The sequence below is a fragment of the Apodemus sylvaticus genome, chromosome 14 (genome assembly GCF_947179515.1).
Source record: "Apodemus sylvaticus chromosome 14, mApoSyl1.1, whole genome shotgun sequence".
Taxonomy (NCBI): Eukaryota; Metazoa; Chordata; class Mammalia; order Rodentia; family Muridae; genus Apodemus; species Apodemus sylvaticus.
The window spans coordinates 90290832-90312428 of NC_067485.1; the positions used below are offsets into that span (position 1 = coordinate 90290832).

General features: G+C 41.7%; 1 protein-coding gene across 50 annotated transcripts in view; it reads right to left on the reverse strand.

Annotated features, from left to right (window-relative positions):
- Window positions 1-17075, reverse strand: part of Mtr (5-methyltetrahydrofolate-homocysteine methyltransferase) — an 83848-nt gene extending 66773 nt beyond the window's left edge. For all 50 annotated transcript variants that reach the window (XM_052156192.1, XM_052156139.1, XM_052156138.1 and 47 more), the window contains exons 1-6: window positions 16983-17075; window positions 11354-11568; window positions 8666-8755; window positions 7224-7293; window positions 5186-5278; window positions 860-966 (exon numbers count right to left, since the gene is read on the reverse strand). In XM_052156192.1, the coding sequence (XP_052012152.1) occupies window positions 860-966; window positions 5186-5278; window positions 7224-7293; window positions 8666-8755; window positions 11354-11563 (570 nt within the window). In that variant the 5' untranslated portion in view covers window positions 11564-11568; window positions 16983-17075. The remainder of the gene's footprint in view (window positions 1-859; window positions 967-5185; window positions 5279-7223; window positions 7294-8665; window positions 8756-11353; window positions 11569-16982) is intronic.
- Window positions 17076-21597: the final 4522 nt, after the last annotated feature.

The window sequence follows — 21597 nt, forward strand, 5'->3', positions numbered from 1 at the left end:
TACACATGAGGACCTGAGTTCAATACCTAGAACTCACTTTAAGCTGGGTGTGGTGGTGCACACTTGCAATCCCAGTTCTGGGGAGGCAGAAACAGAAGGATCCTGGGGCTTGCTGGCTCTCCAGTCTAACCAGAGAGATCCAGAACAATGAGAAACCTTAAAGGAAGTGGGTAGCATCCTTTAAAGATCTGAGGATTCCTGAGGATGACCCCAAGCTTATCTTCCATCTTACACATGCCCCTTACACATGCACATATAAATCCATACATACATATATAAACTCACACATGCAACTGTATAAAAAATACATGCCACACATTTAAAAACTTTAAAATTCAGTATTTTTTCACCAAATTAAAAAAAAAAAAACAAAAAAACCTATCCTAGTCTTTATATTCTTGTTTACCCAGCCGTGTTTCCAACAAAAACAACACTGTGAGTCTTTTCAGTTGTGTGTCTGCCAGTTCGGTGGTTAAGAACACAGACTGTTCTTCCAGAGGACCCAAGCTTGATTCCCAGCAACCCTAGCAGGCAGCTCAGAACCACCCACAATTCCAGCTATAGGTGGAATCAGATGCTTCTGGACTCTGGGCACCTGGGTACGGACATATACCCAGACACACACACACATACTCTTAATTTCTAAAAATCCAATAGGAAAAAAAAGAAGAGCAGAGGACATAAATCACAGAAAAGGAAATAAGGTTTCTAGACTCAGGTATGGTGGTGTCAATCAGAGACAGACAAAAATGGAACAAACACAAGAAATGTACTTAACTTCAGTAACAGCTATCATTATCTTCTAACTGTAGAAGAGTCTTCACCCCATCGTCCCTCTCCATTTTTCCCCTTAACTTACTTTGGCATTGGCTGTATCAAAAATAGTTTCAATGAGTAAGATGTCGACCCCGCCATCCAGCAGTCCCTTGGCCTGCTCCTGGTACGCTTCAACAAGCTCATCAAATGCTGCAAAACACAAATACAGCCAGCGCGTCAGATCCCACTCCTTCTGAATGACGCCAGGGTATACCAAGCTCAAGCCTGGCATTTGTGAACTGATGAGGGTTAGACACAGTTGTCTGAGGATAACACTCCGTGAACCACATGTAGTGGAAAGAGATACACGTTAAAGATGCTCCTAAACTGCTGCCCCTTGGCCTGCACGTCTCCCAGATGAGCTGGCAGTGGGGGCACACCGACTTATGGAGCTATGCTCTTTAATTCTCCACATCTTTAGAATAAACACATCGTTCTTCCCATATATCATCTTATCCATTAAGAGATACATCTAAGAAATGGGCTTTAATGGCTGAAGAGATGGCTCAGTCCTTAAGAGTACTTGCTGCTCTTCGAGAAGACCAGAGTTCAGTTCCCAGCACCCACATCAGGCAGCTTACAACTGCCTATAACTCAAGTTCCAGGTGACTCAATGCTGCATCTGAATTTGCAAGCAGGCATACACCAAATAAAAATAAAATACAATAAAGTAAATGACATCTGAATACATCACAGGTAACTCTAACAAAAGTTATGAGCCCATGGATTTCACCCTCCTTCATTTCAGAGAAGAAGCCTCACCAGAAAACAACGTTTGACTCAACCAACAGTGTTCAGTAACAACTAAGTAAACTGTGTTTAAAATGCCCTGTGATGTCTGTTTCTGCTGAGAAATCCTCAGTCTTCTCACTTTATCTCCCAATAAAAAAGAAAAACTGCCCAGCTACATAGCAGGCACCTATATGCCACCTTTATGCTTGCTATGCAGTTACACCTGACTCAGAGTTTGGGAACAGGCTCCCCACTGTCACACACAGTCCAGAGAACACGGACCACACATCAGCCTGGGAAGAGCCACTCGTAGTAAAGAGGCATGGCAGCACAGCATGCACCATTCTGGAAATGAAATCCCAAGAGTCTGCCTGCCGCCATTGGTACCAGGGAGCCAGGCGACTCCACAGCCTTCTGTGCACAGTCCGCCAGGAAAGAGTGATCTCCCAGCAGTGAGCGCGGAGATGAGATCTCCACCTTCTCTCTGGAGGGGAACAGCTAGGAGCACACAGGCATAAGATCAGTGGAGCAGCTGGGACAGGAGTCTTCAGGCTGCCATTTGCACCAGGGAGCAAGGTAGCTCCACAGCCTTCTGTGCACAGAGCCTACCAGAAGAGAGCTGGTCTCCCATGAGTACGGACACAGGCTTACAGGTCCACAGGAGGGACAAACTCCAGCCAGAGAGAGCAAGACCAACTAACACCAGAGATAACCAGATGGCGAAAGGCAAGCACAAGAACCCTGCCATCAGAAACCAAGGCACTTGGAAACATCAGAATCCAGTTCTCCCACCACAGCAAGTCCCAGATATCCCAATACACCGGAAAAGCAAGAACTGGATTTAAAATTGTATTTCATGATGCTAATAGAGGGCTTCAAGAAGGACTTAAATAACTCCCTTAAAGAAATACAAGAGAACATGGGTCAACAGATAGAAGCCTTTAAAGAGGAAACACAAAAATCACTTAAAGAAATACAGGAGACCATGGGTCAACAAGCAGAAAGAAGCCCTTAAAGAAGAAACACAAAAATCCCTTAAAGAATTACAGGAAAATACAAACAATCAAGTGAAGGAACTAAACAAAACCATCCAGAATCTAAAAGTGGAAGTAGAAACAATAAAGAAATCACAATGTGAGACATCTCTGGAGATAGAAAGCCTTGGAAAGAATTCAGGAATCATAGATCAACAAGAGAATACAAGAGATAGAAGAGAGAATCTCAGGTGCTGAAGATACCATAGAAAACACTGACTCAACAGTCAAAGAAAATACAAAATGCATAAAGCTTGTAACCCAAAACATCCAAGAAATTCAGGACACAATGAGAAGACCAAGCCTAAGGATTATAGGTATAGAAGAGAGTGAAGATTTACAGCTTAAAGGCCAGTAAATATCTTCAACAAAATTATGGAAGAAAACTTCCCTAACCTAAAGAAAGAGATGCCCATGAACATACAAGAAGCCTTCAGAACTCCAAACAGACTGGACCAGAACAGAAAGTCCTCCCAGCACATAATAATCAAAACACCAAATGCACTAAACAAAGAAAGAATATTAAAAGTAGTAAAGGAAAAAGGCCAAGTAACTTATAAAGGCAGACCTATCAGAATTACACCAGACTTCTCAACAGAGACGATGAAAGCTAGAAGATCCTGGGTAGATCTCATACAGATCCTAAGAGAACACAAATGCCAGCCCAGGCTACTATACCCAGCAAAACTCTCAATCACCATAGATGGAGAAACCAAGATATTCCATCTGTCCACAAATCCAGCCCTACAAAGGATAACAGATGGAAAATGCCAACACAAGGAGGGCAACTACACCCTAGAAAAAGCAAGAAAGTAATCTTCCCCCAACAAACTCAAAAGAAGATACCCACACAAACATAAAAATAACATCAAAAATAACAGGACAACAATCACTATTCCTTAATATTTCTTAACATCAATGGACTCAATTCCCCAATAAAAAGACATAGACTAACAAATACTTTTCATGTAAATCTTCAATTTTTCAGAAAATGTTTGTAATTCCTCTTTCAATTAATGTAGTAATATTTTACATCCACCACTTTATATGTATTATTTTTCATGATAATCTTCAATTTTAACATATTTTTCTACATATTTCTTCTATTTTATCAGAAATGTTTTCCATATAAATCTCTGATTTTATCACAAAATGTTTTTAATTCCACCTTCAATTAATTTAGAAAGGTCTTTTTATATCTACCATTTTATTCATATAATTTTCCATGAAATAGTCAATTTTAACGTGTTTGTCTATATATTTCTTAAATTTTATCATAAATATTTTCCATGTAAATCTTTAATTTTACCTAAAAATGTTTATAATTCCACTTAGAATTATTTTTATGCCTACCATTTTATCTGTATAATTTCCATGGTAATCTTCAATTTTAACATGTTTTTCTATATATTTCTTCAATTTTATTGGAAATATTTTCCATGTAAATCTTCAACTTTATCAGAAAATGTTTATAATTCCACTTTCAATCAACTTAGGAATACTTTTATGCCTACCATTATTATATCTATATAAAATTTTCCATGATAATCTTCAATTTTAACAAGTTTTTCTATAATTTTATCAGAAATATTTCCCACGTAAATCTTCAATTCTCTTGTAAAATGTTTCCATTTCATTTTTCAATTAATTTATCAATGTTTTTTATGTCTACCACTTTACTCTAATTTTCCATGAAAATTATCAATTTTAATGTGTTTTCCTATATATCTCTTCTATTTTATCAGAAATATTTTCCATATAAATCTTCAATTTTATCATAAAATGTTTTTACTTCCTTTTTCAATCAAAAAAAGAGAGAGAAAAAGTTTTCATATATATATGAAAGAAAGAAAGAAAGAAAGAAAGAAAGAAAGAAAGAAAGAAAGAAAGAAAGAAAGAAAGAAAGAAAGAAAGGAAGAAAGAAAGAAAGAAATCCCAAAAGCTGTACCTGCCTGGATTTGTCACCTACACAAAATTATACCACAAATGGTATAATTATTTCTAGGACTTTAAATCCTTTTTATGCAGTGTCAATGCTCACAGACTGACCTACACTGGTAATTTTTTGGTCAAATCTTAACAAAGCAAGTTTATATATGGTAACCATCCTGATCAGGCTAGTTTATTTAGATAAAGTCAAAGGTGATATGAACTGGGCATGGTGGCTCCCACCGGCAATGCCCTCACTCAGAAGGCTGAGAAGAAAAGACTGCCACAAACCAGAGAGCAGCATGGACGTCAGAGGCCTAGGCCACCTAGCCTGAACTATTGTGTCAGACCCTGTCTCCAAAAAAAAAAGATTTAAAAAACAAATCCAAAAAGTTAAAGGATAGGAAGAGAGAAACTACACAGCAGGTATTTTATAGCAGACCAGGCGCGGATACCCAACCTGCTTCCTTTCAAGTACTATTTCAGTTAGTTTTATAGGAAGCACTGACATATCACCAAGAACTGAAAGCAAGCTCAAGTAAGATCAGCAGCTACTGTGAGTACAGTAGGCACTACTGTAAGCCTGACACGGGTACAGTCGCACATTTCTGGGGTCTCACTTGTACATTACTGACGCACCTTCCCAAAGTCTGTGGTTATATGTGAATACTCACTGATGTTCCTATAATCTGGCCTTTCCACAGATGGGGAGACAGAAAGTGTCTTATTGGTCGGACCCAGAGCTCCAGCCACAAACCTCTTGACTCCTTTGGGAAAAGAGAAAGAAAAAAAAAATGAAGTCACAAGCCTCTGAGCCTTTTGCTATAAATCCACAGACTTTAGGATCAAGTGAAGTAAGACTCGCCTATAATCTCAGCACTCAGAAGCAGGAGGCTGACCTGGACTTCCTGCGACTACGACTTAGGGGTAGGGTGCTTCCCTGACACACACAAGGCACTCATCCTGGCTCAACGCCCCCAGCGGAGGAAAAGAGGGAGGTGAGGGAGACTTTTCCTTGAATACAGGCTATACAAGTCGGAAACCAAAAAAGTCCTAAAAGCCTAACATTTTAGAATTCATTTGAAACAAAACTTGTAATTGTACTTAATTTTACATCACTGAGATAACTGACAAATTAACATATTTGTCATGACTAGGAAAATCACACAATAAAACAGACATATAAATATCAGTGCCATAATGATACAAAAGAACTCTCAAACTTTAAATCCAAGTATTTCCGCATGCAGTCTCTATTAATGCTGTGTGTTGGCATACTTTTGTCCCTACTCTTAAGAAAAATTTAAGAATGTAACAAGGTCTTAAATATAACAAGGCACCTCACATCAGAACATAATGTGAACTGCTTTATAGTATTATACTATAGGCCTTTCACTCAAGTAAATACTAAATCCGAATTAACAATTATAAAGCCTAAGATTCTAGAACGAAGCCGAATGACTATTGTTCTAGTCCAGACTTTAAAAAATCTTGCCTCTAAGCCAGAAGTAAATGGTTTCTATAGCACTCTGGGAAGTTGTGCTCATATGCATGTCAGAACAAAAGCCAGGAGTCCTACAACTCATTGTCTGATGACTTTAGTGACATAGTAGCATAGGCTATGCTTCCCAACTACACAGGAAAAGACTGTCAACGAGCTGATAATCTACTCTGTGGCTGGGCGTGACTGCACGCATTTGTGAGTCTAGCAGGTAAAGGTAGAAGGGTCAATAGTTCAAGGTGGGATCAATCACCCACCTTGGACTCTTCTAAGACAAATTTAAAAAGAAAAGAAAAGAAAAGAAAAGAAATTACTTTTGTAGCCTCTGGAAAGGCTACAGGCCCAAATGTCCTTACTCTTCTCCAGTGCTGAATATAGGCATGGACGGATGTAAGGAAAACGTACCTATCCGTGGTGTTTGGACTGCTTCGAGAGCCTGTGACCACCTCTCTGTTGGGGCACTAGGCTCTGCGAGTCCACGAACTTGAGCACTATCTCTCTGAAACAGAGTTCCTTATAAACTGCTTTGGTCTTCATTAGTATGCTGCCAGTAACTTCCTAACAATTTCTTCACATTTCTGCTACTGACAATACCTTTCTATCTATTTCTTCTACTGATTTCCTATCTCTGAGCCTGCCACCAGCTCAAGTGTTCTGATGGCAGCTAGCCAGGTTAATTATTTCAGGAACCACTTTCCATGTCCCAGCAAGACTGAATTTAATGCTATATCCTCCGCCAGCCAGGAAGGGCAATCAGGTCATTGGTAGACTACACGGGAAAATGCTCAAAGGCAGTTGCTCCTTCAGTAAGCCGAGCATGGGGAAGACGGCAGCTTTAGAGGGATAAGATCAAATACTCTAATAATAACCAAAATCAAATCAGCCAGTTGCTATTTAATGACCCAATGATGTGCCTCCAAGGGGGAAAATTATTCCAGTTTGAAGTACACAGAACATCGTGAGCCTATCTACCAAGTCAGGCTATGAGCAGCAGCAGGGTAAGAGAGTGAAACCTGAGCTGAAGGCCCACGGGCACAGCGTCACACCACAGAGACACCGAATGGTTCACTAGGATACTATAGAGCAGTGCCCTGCAAATAAGTAAATTATCTGCTCCCAGCCAAAGATCATGTCAGGGGAACCTGCACATTAGAGCTGAGAACCTAAAAGGGCTTGTGTGTGTGCAACAAAGAAAGGAGAACGTCCCTTACCTGTCTGCAGAGTTATCTCCTCAGCAGCTTTCCTGGCCACATCTGCAGAGGACTTGTTCATCCGGTAGGCCTGACATATCAACCACTGGTTAGTCTGCCTGCTTCTCCTCCATCCAGTGAGGGATCTGTAACTAGCTAATTCTTATTTGAACTCATCAAGACACTATGGTAAGAACCAAGAAGGTCTGAGTGAGACCAAACTCTGTAAGGATGATATCTGCATATCCAGCTGGTCAAATAAGCTGAGACAGTCAAATATTCTACAGATTAATAAAATACACTAACCCCGGTGTCGTAGCCTATATAGTCCTAGCACTGAGGAAGCCGAGACTGAATTCAAATCCTGCCAAGGCTATATAAGGAGAGACTGTCTTGAAAAAGAGAGAAAGAGAAAGAGGGAGAGAGAAAGTATTCTAATGGGAAAACTACCAACATCTAAGGCAGGAAACCTAAGATCTAGGACCGTCTCAGGCACTGCAGAACCAGCTGGCAGTTCCCAAGGCAACTCTCCTGGCCAAGAAAACTCAATTTTCTTACTGGACAATGGTGGGAAGAAGCAGGTCTGAACATTCTCAAGATTATTAACACTTTGAATGTCTTACTGCGTGGTGGTGTATGCACCAACACTCAAGAGACAGAGGCAGGAGTTTGAGGCGAGCCTGGGCTAGAGGGAGTTTCATAACAGCCAGGGTTACACAGAGAAACCTGGCTTCAGGGAGGAAAAAATGATAAGGGAGCTAGAGAGATGGACCAGTTAAAAGCATTGGATGCGCTTCCAGAGGGCCTGAGTTCAATTCCCAGCACTCACATGGTGGCTTTTAATCACCTGTTATTTGAATACCAGGAGAATCAATACTGTCTTCTGGCTTCCAAGGATACCAAGCATACTCAGGAGTGCACAGACATATATGCAAGCAAAACACCCAAACATATAAAAGTAAATAATTTTTTCATCTGAGTAAGGATCATGGAATTCTCTCTGGGAAAAAGCAAGCAAGTAGATACATGCATGTAAAGCAGTCTACAACAAGTGAAAGGACCCTTCAGAAGCTGCCCACACCCCATGCAAGTGTTCCTAGATTTATGATCTGTATCGACCCCTTCAACTGCCTTGGCTCCTCAAGTTATGCAATTAGCAAAGCAGGGATATCCTAAACAGGGCTTGGTACACGGTGGCTCATGACCCTCTAACTGTGCACTTCTGTACTGGAACAGCCACAGCCATGTACTTACATGTACAGGTCACTCACAGTCAGTAATGTCGCACTTACGAAAAACACTGTTATATGACTCTTACTTTGCAAAATGAATGGACTGCTACCCTCATCAGCACCATGATTCCTGATCACTGGGATCAGACTAACTGCCACTTGGGGGGTTTTGTCACTACCAATCTCCAATGAAGCAAATACTAATACACATATTAGACATCAACGTCTCACCAAGTGTTCAAGGCCATAGTCCGCCTGGGCGATACTAGTGCTGCTGAAAGTGTTTGTTTCAATGATATCTGCTCCAGCCAGCAAGTATTCCTAAAACAGAAGAGAGTAAATCAGCTACTGGGAACTTAAGAGTCCCCGGCCCCCGGTAACAAATATGCCCTTTCATATTTGTTACCAACAACCAACCACATTTTAACCAACATTTAAAACAATACACTCAAGATTAGAGATGCAAGAGGGTACAAGGATTTCACAGAAAGGCATGTGTTTTAATACATAAGCACAGAACATAAATTCAGACACCAGGCTGGCCTTGAACTCAGCGATGCTGCTGAGATTAAAGGCCTGCACCACCATGCCCAGCTTGTTGTTGCCATTCTTAAGGGGAAAAAAATATAGATATTTCAAGGAGCAGTGGGTGAACAGTAATGAGAATCCTGCCTATCAAGTTCCTTAAATTTTCTGAGTACGGGCCTCCTCATCCAAAGTATTAAAAGCATTTTCTGCCTGTAGTAAGTCTATATAATGTCAGCCCGCACTCCAAGTGTCTGGCCCACCTTGGGCTTCCCTAAGCTGATGAATGTTTGCAGAACTAAAAATGAAAACCAACATATGCACATTTATAATAGCAGTCATCAAGGAGCTAACTAACGAAACATTATATGTCATATGACCCGGAAAAGGCCACTGTATGTCTTTATGACACGGAGAGGCCATCCAAAGCACCACTGAACATGAAAACACAATGTGTAAAGCACATTGCTATGGTCTGGATGTAAGCTGTACTTAGATTTTAAAGACTTGGTCCCAACTGGTAGCACTTTCAGGAGGCTGAGGAAGCCTTGGGAAGTGGGCGGAGCTGGAGGGAGGAATCTCCCTCTGCTCACCAATGAGCACAGTGAGACACCATCAACGTCATATAACAAGCAAGCGCTACCGTGCCTTCCTGACACAATGAACTGTACCTTCTCTATGATCCAAACTCGCCTCTGTTTATTTCTGTCAGCTATTTTAGCAGAGATGACAGAAGTGACTTATATATACAGCCATTAAATTTAAAGCATACATGTTCTATTTACTTATATGCAGATATAATGTGCAGTAAAAAAATTTAGGGCCAGGTTGTGGTCCTAATTCCCACACTCGGGAGGCAGAGGCAGGAGGATGTGAGTTTGAGGCAGTGTGGTCTACAAAGCAAGTTCCAGGAGAGCCAGCACAATACAGAGAAACCCTGACTCAGAGAAAAAAAGGGAGATAAGCACAAACCAATGGTAGCTATCTGAGAAAGATAGCAATTTATAGCAAGAGTCTAACAGGAATGGATTCCTATTTTAAAAAGCAACACATGGGGGCTAGAGAGATGGTTCTAAGGTTAAGAGCTGGCTCTTCTTCCAAAGGACCCGCGTTCATTCCCAGCATTCACATGGCAGCTCACAACCATACGTAACCATAGTCTCAGAGGATCAGACACCTTCTTACAGGCTCTACAGGCACTGGGCATCCATACAGTATAGACATATCCGCAACCAAAACACCTACATTAATTTTAAATATATATTTGATAAAACATATAATATATACATATATACATATACACTTATATAATTTATTTTATATACATAATTTATTTGGTATATTAATTTATATACAGAGTGTGTGTGTGTGTGTGTGTGTGTGTGTGTATGGGTGTGTGTATGGGTGTGTGTATGGGTGTGTGTGTGCTAAAAAACCTGAAAACAAACCTAAGGATACCTCCTAAAGTCATATTACAATTTAACTTGAGAATCTTGGCAAAGAGAGACAAACCTCTTAGACCTAGCACACCCCACTAGCAGAAACAGATGCACTTCCCTTTGCCTGTACACTATCACACAGTGGGAAGAAAGGCGCGTGATAAGCAAAAGAGGTCCATCAGCAAACGCCAGATTAATGGCATCTTAATGTTGCACTTTCCCACTGTTATTGAACCATAAGAAATAAATGCTGGGGCCTGAACACAGGGCTCAATAGGTGAAGAGTGTCAGGTACTCACTCCTCCAGGAGACCCAGGCTTGACTCCCAATACCCACATGTCAGTTTACAACCATTTGAAACTCCAGTTCTAGAAGGTCCGATACCTGCGTTTGGCTTCCCTGGGCACCAGGCATACACATAATGCACATACATGCATACAGTCAAAACCCACACATATTAAATATATAACCTGATGCACATGCGTACATACAGTCAAAACACCCACACAGATAGATAGATAAGATAGATAGATAGATAGATAGATAGATAGATAGATAGATAGATAGTAGACAGTTAGACAGACAGACAGAATTGTTTTTTGAGCCACCCAATCTGAGAATGTTTATAAGAACACAAACTAAGATCCATCCAATATTTCCTTACAAGTTATTAATAGGCAAACACAGAACTTCTAATTTGTTCCAACAAATTTATGGTTTTCAACAAAAGTTTAAATGTTAAAAACTAAACAAACAATAAACAAAACACCCTGTCTTTTGCTTATCCCAACTGTCCAACACAGCGTGAAATTTTTACTTGGTTTTTAAATAAATCACCAGTTTTTCAAATATATCATGTCCTTTTTCCATATTTTCTAGAGCAGCGGCCACGACGGTGTGAGACTGAGACATAGAATAACTTGAACAAATGTTTAAGAGCCTGGAAATAACTCACCTTATGAATTTGGTAAATAATATCAGGCTGAGTTATACTTAAGATGTCATTGTTGCCTTTCAGGGGTCTGGTGTGATCTTTAAACTCTTGACCTTGGAAATTTTCTTCACTTAGTTTGTGCCGCTGGATCATGGTCCCCATGCCACCATCTAGCACCATAATCCTTTTCTGAAGGATAGCTTCAATCTCATCCTGCAGGGTTTTCTTCATCTCTCCTTTAAAGAAAGTAAAAACTGACTTCAAAGAACGAAAGATGTGGGAGATTTAGGTAAGGGGTAGACAGGGCATAGTGTCCACAAGAGGAAAAGGACAGATGTAGACCCATAACTCACAACTCAGTAAGTAGAACTTACTTACATGATGACATAATGACTAAATGAGTAACTACAGCATTAGAAAACTGCTATCAAAAAAATACTGACATTGCTTTTTTGTTTTTTTTCTTCAAGACAGGGTTTCTCTGTATAGCCTTGGCTGTCCTGGAACTCACTCTGTAGACCAGGCTGGCCTCAAACTCAGAAATCCACCCGCCTCTGCCTCCCAAGTGCTGGGATCAAAGGCGTGCGCCACCACTGCCCAGCAACACTGACATTTCTTTCTTTCTTTTTCTAATATTTATTTATAATATGTAAGTATACTGTAGCTGTCTTCAGACACTCCAGAAAAGGGTGCTGGATCTTGTTACAGATGGTTGTGAGCCACCATGTGGTTGCTGGGACTTGAACTCGGGACCTTTGGAAGAGCAGTCAGTGCTCTCCACTGCTGAGCCATGAATGCCCAAACAATGGTAGAGTAGGCTTAGCTAGTTCAGAGAAAGTCACCAACTGTTTACGGGGCATAAGCCTAGGCCAGGCTGCAGAAGTCCTCAGGACTTTCATGGTAATTCTATAAAGCCATTACAGTTGAAAACATTGGTAACTCCAACCTACCCTTTAAAGTGGCCTTCAACAGTCAGCCATTCACCTACTGCCAGAATCAGTAACAGCCATGCCATGGGGGTTCCTCACTCACCTGTGCTGTCTACGAGATAATAACCTCCTTACGCCCTCCAGGTCCCCACCTCTCTGTCTGCTAATTCACCCTTTGTTCCACTTTAGCACCAAGTCCTTCCTACCCTTTCCACTCTACAAGTGGTTAGGCTAAGGCAAACGTCCCCTGGTGGAAGCCCCTCAACGTCCTCCTGCAGCTGTGCTATTTCTTAGTCTTGGCACCTGTGATGCTGAATGGAATGTCCCTGAAAGCCTCAGCATCTGACACTTGGTCCCGGGTGGTTGTGTGGTTGGAGTTTAGGAGCTGCTGCCTCACTGAAGCTAGTGAGGGAGGCACTGGGGATGGGCCTTGGGAATACAGTCACACTGCTCTCTCTTCCTGCCTGTGGTCGAAGGTAAATGTGACCGTCCAGCCCCTGCAGCCATGTCCCCTGCCACTTGCTGCCATGCTCCCTTCCCCACCAGGACACACCAGTGTTATCTCTACAACAGTAAGCCCAAGTAAACCCAAACTTCTGTAAGTTACCTTCACCATACAGTATTTTATCACAGCAACAGTAATATGGTACCAGCAGAGTACTTCATCAGCAACGCCCCAATACCTCCCGTGGCCCCAATCTACCCCTTCCCATCTCCAACATGCAGACTCCTCACCTTCCTGATACGGCTTCCCCTTCTGCCACTCTTCAAACATTACTTTCTACAGTCGCCAAAGACTTATTAGTTACTAAAGACACCAATCAATCTTAGGCCCAAGTTTCAAACTATCCATATCTGACATCATCTCCCAGAATACCCAAATACTCAATCGAATCTCCAAAAACAGTCTCACTGTATTATCTCATGTCCCTATTTCTACGACTAACAATGCCCCTCCCAGACATGTAAACTCAAAGTCTCAACATTATCTGAGTCCTCTTCTCCATGAAAATAACCACCTGCCTATTCAGATCACAAACCTTACCAGTGTGGTCTCTAAAATAAGTCCCACTCAACCAGATATAGTGGTACATACCACACAGCACTCAGGAGGCAGAGGCAGGTGGATCTCCGAGTTCGAGACCAGCCTAGTCTACAGAGTGAGTTCCAAGACAGCAGCCAGAGCTCTGTTACACGGGGAAAGCCTGTCTTGAACCCCCTCCCCCAAAAGCCCTAGTCTACTAAGCATACTGCCCCATCTCTCCAGCCCAATATAGCTGGTTCTTAATGGAATAGTAATGAACAGGAAAGGCAGAAACAATTAACTACCACATTTATGTAAATTTCCATCTTTGCAACATTTTACTATGCACCATAAACAACCAAACCCCCACACATACAAATTTGAAATCTACAAGGAAATCTACATAAATATATGGGTATATATGAAAGAGTCTAAGGAGAAGAAAATCATAAGTAGAAAATACAAATAGATAAAAAAAATATACATAATAAATGAGTGGGAGTTGAAAACAAAATTCTGCCATCTTAGGGCCTAAGATGCTAGCTGGGCATGGTGGTACACTCCAGTAATCCCAACACTGTCAGAAGCAGGAGGATCAGGACTTCAAAGCTATTCTTGTCTATACAGTGAGTTCAGAGGCCAGCCTAGGCTACATGAGGCCCTTTCTCAAAACAACAATAAAATACAATTCTTCATAACCCATATGCTTAGTATCCTTAAAGAGTAATGTACAGTTTATCATAAGAGGACACAGATTCTTCTTGTAGGAGGTTATCTTTTACTAGTTCTAATTATCACTAGAGACCAGCATTCCTAATTACCATCAGAACCTTCTCTTAAATGTAAATCTCCTTGGGCCAAAGAGAAGGCTCAGTAGGAAAATGTATTTACTATGTAAACCTGAGAGCCTGAGTCTCCACATCCCCAAGGTGGGAGGAAAGAACAGGTCTCCTGAGACTTTAGTCAACACATGCAAACCAACATACCTGAACCACCCCACAAACAATAAGTAAAATTTAAAAACCAAATCCTCCTAACAATTGTCCTTTCCCTTAGCATAGTGTGGGTATTCACTGAAACTTTATTCTGTAAAGAACCCACCCCTAAAAGTTTCTTTGTTCAATTCACTAGGTCTAGAATATTCCATGTGTTTTACAACTTAATAGAGTGGATTCTATGTCTGATCTAAGCTGAAAAATACAGAAGGGATGACTACTGTGACTGTAAGCAGAGCAGATTCTTGGACACATCTTAAGGGTGAATAAAAGAATACATTGTTTCATAATAACTCCAGGTAGATGGTCAGAAATAGCTTTATACTTAATATCTGTGCACATGTAAATAAGTATTATACAGAAAAGACTTCCCAGAACTGTCCTGGTGAATAAGCCCACGGAGCGAGCTCACAGTGCATTTTCCCCAGTTTGAGTAGTTTGTGGAATTGGGAGTTTCGTTGTTTCGGGTTTTTTTTTTTTTTTTCCTTTTCTTGACTTAGAGCCATTTGTATTCACAGCAAATATTCCAAAGGATAAATAGATGTAAGACTAACTGGTTACAGCACCCATCAAATGCTGAAAGGAACAGAAAGTAAGACAGCACCTGAGGAATATCTAAGACTGGGGATACAGCTCAGGGTAAATCGCTTGCCTAGCATCTACAAAGGCTTACAGCAGATCCCTAAGCGTCCCCAGCACCGCAAACCAATGAAAACCAGGCAACTTAAAGAATAAGAAGTTATAAGACAATTAGTTCCTAACATGTGCCTGTACACAGCTCCTCTGGGGAGAATGGCCTTAACACGGGTCTGCAAAAGGACTTCTCTTTTACAGGACAAAACAGAGTAGAATAAAAAAAAAATACTTTTCTGCACAATAAGCAAACTACCTCAATGCTTTCTCAGCAGTTTCCCACTTCAACTATTTTAATATCTTGCTCCACAAGTTCCTTGCAGGATACTTCTTTCATTTGGGGGCCTCTAATCTCTAGTTTGAAGTGATTTGCAACATTCTATCGGCATCTGTTTACAGATTATCTCATTTTTGAAATATATATATATATATATATATATATATATATATATATATATATTCTCCCACTAATTATTAAAGGCCAGAAGAGATCTGAGCTGACTTTACTGACTCCTTTTATTAATTCTTCTACTAGTCGTTACCTTTACTGACTCCTTTTATTAATTCTTCCACTAACTATTCTTAGCTAAGTTCATAAAAGCATACAAGGAAGAAATCAAGAAATCACTAAAAGCTGCAGTTGAAACTTTCTCACACAAAGGGTCTGCGGTTATACTCTCTCCCTGACCACGGCTGGAAGGTTAGCCCTTGGACCTGACACTTGCTGGGTAAGCATTCCACCACTGACCTGTATCCACAGCTCAGGACACAGCCAGCTGTCAGTTCAACCTTGAAGCTCAATAATCTTAGTTCTTCCTTAAGACTTGACAGCATGACAGGAAGTAACACAGAGAGAAACAAAGGGTTTTTAGAATGTTAAAACAATGTGGTTGTAATGCCACACATAGGTGAGAGAAGCAGAGATGTTTCTAAGCACAGGTAAGGAGGTAAGGAGCCTAGAACTTGATGTTCAACCACGGAGGAAAGCCGACCAGGTGCAAATATTCAACCATTTTCTTCCATTTTCTGCAAAAAGTTCACTCACTATTCAATCTATTCTAACTTTTCGGAGGTTTTCTGCTGACAGCAATAACTACATCCAAAAGAAGAAATTACTCTTTTTCTAAAAAGAAAGGAAGAAGCCTGAAGCCCTAAAAGACTAAATAACTATGCCATACCCCTATGAAAAAGAGCGATCCCGTTTTACAGCACTAGCTATGTGCTGTCGGGCACTGTCCCAATAGTTTCAAGAACAATTATACCAGCCCTATTTGTCAGATATCCATCCTTCTCCTAGGGCTACACAGTATGCCATACCATACTCACTGTTCTGTTTAAAAATAAACAAACAGGAGCTCATGTTACCCAGGCTGGTCTTGAACTCATTATATTACAGAGAACAGCCTTAAGCTTAAAACCCTTCGAGTCTAGTTTTATGCAGAGCTAGGGATTAATTAAACCAGGGCTTCCTGCCTGCTAGGCAAGTACAACCTGATGTCCTTATGACTAATTCTCTCGTCTCTACGTCTTACCTCACACGTCTTAGAGGAATCTCTGTCCAAGTTTTTAAGACACTCAAAACTGAAATTGTACTCCCTTTGTGTCTTTTCTCATTGTGGAAGCCGGTGCCACCAATATCCAAATCATTTGTGATTACTATTCCACCGCCCATCCCCACCCCTGGGTACTGGGAGCCCGGTCAGCCCACCGTCAAGCTAAAGCCGGAGTTTCCAAAAGTAAAGGGTAGAAAAGGAACTAAAAACCCCACGTGATTCAACTGTCTAGGCTGCCTTACTGGCCCCCCCAGCATAAGAACTGGTCTCTGGCAGACAGCGTTCGTAAATATTCACTGAATACAGTTATAGCATGCAGAATTTCTCAGGAGCGCCGCTGGAAGTTGTTGCTAGAAGTTGCAGCGCTAAAGGCAACGCCGGACAGAGCGAGTGCGGATGAGGAGAGAGACCCAGCAAGGACCGCGTCCCCCCGAGCTCCGGGCTGCGTCTCCGAAGGAGCAACACCTGAAGAGCGGAGGCACCCACAAAACCGCTAGACCTGGATGCAGGAGTTACCAGGTTGCACCCGCGCAGGCGGCACGCCGCCAAGCGTCCTCCTCAAGCAGGGAAGGCTTGATCTCCAAAGAATCCCACCGCGGGCCGCTCCAGCCAGCGTTTTCTGGCCGGACGACAAGATCGCTGAAGCTCCACAGCCGACACACCGGGCCGCCGGGAACTGCGCCTCGGGCACGCGCTTCTTACGGAACTCCCAAGCGCAGAGCTCCGGGTTACTGCGCAAGGCCTCAGTGAAAGATTGAAGAAGTAGACGACGTAGAGACCGCCACGGCCACAGCTCCGTTAGCTCAATCTAGCCTCCGGCAGGAGGGCCCGCCCCCTCCCCTGCATGTGATTGGTCCTCAGCAGCTCCTCGCCGCTGTGTATAGGCTGTTGGTCGTAACCAGTCCCCGGAGGCTTTGCTCCGTGGCCCTATGGGAGATGTAGTCCTGGTTACTGGGTCCCAATGGAGACCCGTGCCTCTCTTCCGAGTTCCGGAAATGCCTCGCAAAGGCGGCTCCAAGTTGTTGTCAAGGAATCCATACTATAGTATTGGCTCGTACCAGTGGTGCAGTATCGAGGGCCAGAAATCTGAAGTCAGAAAATAAATTGTAGCTTAGTTTTGCGGACACAAAAAATAGTTCACTAAGGTGGGTTATAGTTAAAGAGATTAAAAGCAAATGTGTCTAGGAAAATAAAAAGGCACACAGAGCCAGGAGTAGTGGTACAGGCCCATAACCCCAGCATTTAAGAAAATGAGGCAGTAGGCTTATGAGGTCCAGTCTAGCCTGGGCTACATAACAAGACTGTGTCCATGGGAGGAAAAAAATGTACAACAGTCCCATGTCACTCTATATAGCTGCACCAGAGTTCTTATTTATTTGATTGGTTTTTCCATTTGTTTCTCAAGAGGAGGTCACACATTGTAATTTAAACTATTGTAAAACTGTTTAGTAGTCCAGGTGTACTGGCTAGTTTTGTGTGTCAACTTGACACAGGCTGGAGTTATCACAGAGAAAGGAGCTTCAGTTGGGGAAGCGCCTCCATGAGATCCAACTATGGGGCATTTTCTCAATTAGTGATCAAGGGGGAGGACCCCTTGTGCCACTTCTGGGCTGGTGTTCTTGGGTTCTATAAGAGAGCAGGCTGAGCAAGCCAGGGGAAGCAAGCCAGTAAGGAACATCCCTCCATGGCCTCTGCATCAGCTCCTGCTTCCTCCTGACCTGCTTGAGTTCCAGTCCTGACTTCCTTTTGTGATGAACAGCAATGTAGAACTGTAAGCTGAATAAACCCTTTCCTCCCCATCTTGCTTCTTGGTCATGACGTTTGTGCAGGAATAGAAACCCTGACTAAGACACCAGGCTAACATCAAACAGGCAATCTTCCTGCTGAGCCTGCTAAGTGTTGGCATTATAGGTATAAGCCACCGACACCTGACTCAGTAAACTTTAAAATTAGAGTATAGGTTGAAGACGTAGCTCATCTGTTAAAAGCACTTCTGCTCTTGCAGAATGACCCAGATACAGTTGCCATTATCCACAAAATGGTTCACAAACCTCTGTAACTCAGGTTCCAGTGGATACACTGCCATCTGCTGGTAGTCTTAGGTACTGCATGTTGTGCATACATGCATTTAGTTACATACTCATACATATAAAATAAAAGCAAATCTTTAAAACCTGTAAGAATATATGTAGCACCCTTGTGTAGGAGATGTAAACAAAATGTATTGTCTTTTCTCTTTTTATTTATTTCACTGGAGTCCAAAGAAGGGAGTTAGGTCTCTTGGAAATGGAGGTGCAGGTGGTCATGAGCGGCCAGAAGTAGGTGGTAGAACCAAACCAACCTGTCAAGTGTTCTTAACCACGGAGCCATCACTCTGACCCCTGTACCATTTTGTCTATCAAAGGGTAAGTAAGACAAACCCCATTTTCATTTGTTTGGTTTTTTGTTGACAGAGTCTCTATATGACCCTGCCTGGCATGGAACTTGCTATGCCGACTGGCATCTAACTCACAGACCCACCCACCTCTGTCCCCTAAGCACTAGAATCAAAAACATGTGCCACCACACCCAGCTGAAAAACTCTATTTCAAAAAATTTCACAGAAGCTATTTGGGGAAAAAAATCAGATTTTTCCAGGGTCTATGTCTTGAAATCAACATGCTCAAAGTTACACTTTGTGCTCAAAATTTCATTCTTCGTATTAGCTGAGTAGCTTTAAATTAACCAGGCTGGTAGGAATAAAAACCAGTGAGACAACCACTCACTGGGTGTGCTTGCTGGCTCAAGCGCAACTACACACACTTCAACACAAATAAAGTTCTGCCTTGCTGGAATACTTTGGATTGTGAGATAATTTTCTTGAGATCCACGCTTGTTTTATGTACCTTACCAAAGACGGGCATATGTGGGAGGGAAGATGTGAAGTAGGTAGGACAGAACAGGAGGGAAAGAGGGCAGGAGGAGCAGAAGCAGGAGCGAGAGCAAGAGAGAACCTGAGATAACAGATTTTGCTAAGGCCATCTTTGCTCCTGTGACTGTGTAGAGGTGCAGACAGGTACACAGGGATCACATGAGTAGAAGAACACTTGGGACACGCCCTGCCAGGGACCCACCTGCACCCAGGAGCCGGGTAACATCTAGTTGGCTAGGGGATATGTACTCTGCATTGAGTCCCGCGATTAGAGGTAAGGCCATCATCTTCTCTCTTGCAACTGAGAAGGCTGTTGCAGCCAGGAACACAGAAAACACCTAAGAGTAAAATCACTTGGGACTCAGTCTGCCAGGGCCTGACCTGCACCCAGGAGCAGGGCAGCGCCACAACACTCAGTGCCAAGGGAAAGCTACTCACCCAGGGATGCCGAGATAGGCCTGCAGGCACACAGGAGGGACAAGCACCAGTGACAGCAGGACCAACTAACACCAGAGATAACCATATGGCAAAAGACAAACATGGGAATGTTTCTAACAGAAATCAATGCAATATGGCACCATCTGAACCCAATTCTCCCACCACAGCAAGTCCTGGATACCCCAACACACCAGATAAGCAAGATTTAGATTTAAAATCACAGGTCATGATGCTGATGGAGGGCTTCATGGAGGGCTTCAAGAAGGACATAACTGACTCCCTTAAAGAAATACAAGAGAACACATGTAAACAGGGAGAAGACCTTGAAGAACTAAGGAAAAGCACAACAAAACAGGTGAAGGAATTAAACAAAGCCATCCAGTATCTAAAGAAGGAGGTAGAAACAATAAAGAAATCACAAAGGGAAACAACTCAGGACATGGAAAACATAGGAAAGAAGTCAGGAATCATGTATCCAAGCATCAATATCAAAATACAAGAGATAGAACAGAGAATCTCAAATGCAGAAGATACCATAGAAAGCACTGAAAAATGCAAAAAGCAACTGACCCAAAACATCCAGGAAATCCAGGACAAAATGAGAAGACCAAACCAAAGGATTATAGGTATAGAAGAGAGTGAAGATTTGCAACTTAAAGGGCCAGTAAATGTCTTCAACAAAATTATAGAAGAAGACTTCCCTAACCTAAACAAAGAGATGCCCATGAACATACAAGAATCCTACAGAACTCTAAATAGGTTTGACCAGAAAAGAAATTCCTCCTGTCACATAATAATGAAAACACCAAATATACTAAACAAATAAAGACTATTAAAATAGTGTGTAATATATAAAATAATACATAAAATAATTATATGTGACCATATAATTAGTCACAAAACAGGCCTCAACAGATATAAGAAAATCAAACTAATCCCATGTATCCTATCACTAAGGGGAAAAGGTCAAGTAACATATAAAGGCAGGCCTATCATAACTACACCTGACTTCTCACCAGAGACTATGAAGGCCAGAAGAGCCTGGGCAGATGTCATACAGACCCTAAGGGACACACAAATGACAACCCAGACTGCTATATCCTGAAAATCTTTCAATTACAATAGATGTAGAAACCAAGGCATTTCATGACAAAAACTAATTTACACAGTATCTTTCCATGAATCCAGCCCTTCAAAGGATAATGAATGGAAAACACCAACCAAAGAAGAGAAACTACACACTAGAAAAAGCAAGAAATTAATCTTCTTTCAACAAAGCCAAAAAAGATAACCACAAAAACATAAAAAATTACATCAAAAATAGCAGGAAGCAACAATCAATATTCCTTAATATCTCTTAACATCATTGGACTCAATTCCCCAATAAAAAGACAGACTGGATACCTAAACAGGACTCAACATTTTGCAGCATACAAGAAAACGCATCTCAGTGTCAAAGACAAACATTACCTTAGAGTAAAAGGCTAAAAAAACTATAAAACAGTTTTCCAAGCAAATGTTCCCAGGAAACAAGCTGGAGTAGCCATTCTAATATCCAATATAATAGACTTTCAACCAAAAGTCATCAAAACAAAGACACAGAAGGACACTTAATACTCATCAAAGGAAAAATCTAACAGGAAGAAATCTCAATTCTGAACATCTATGCTCCAAATACAAGGGCACCCTCATTCATAAAAGAAACTTTACTAAAGTTTAAAGCACATATTGCACCCCACAAAATAATTGTGGGTGACTTCAACACTCCACTTTCCTCAATGG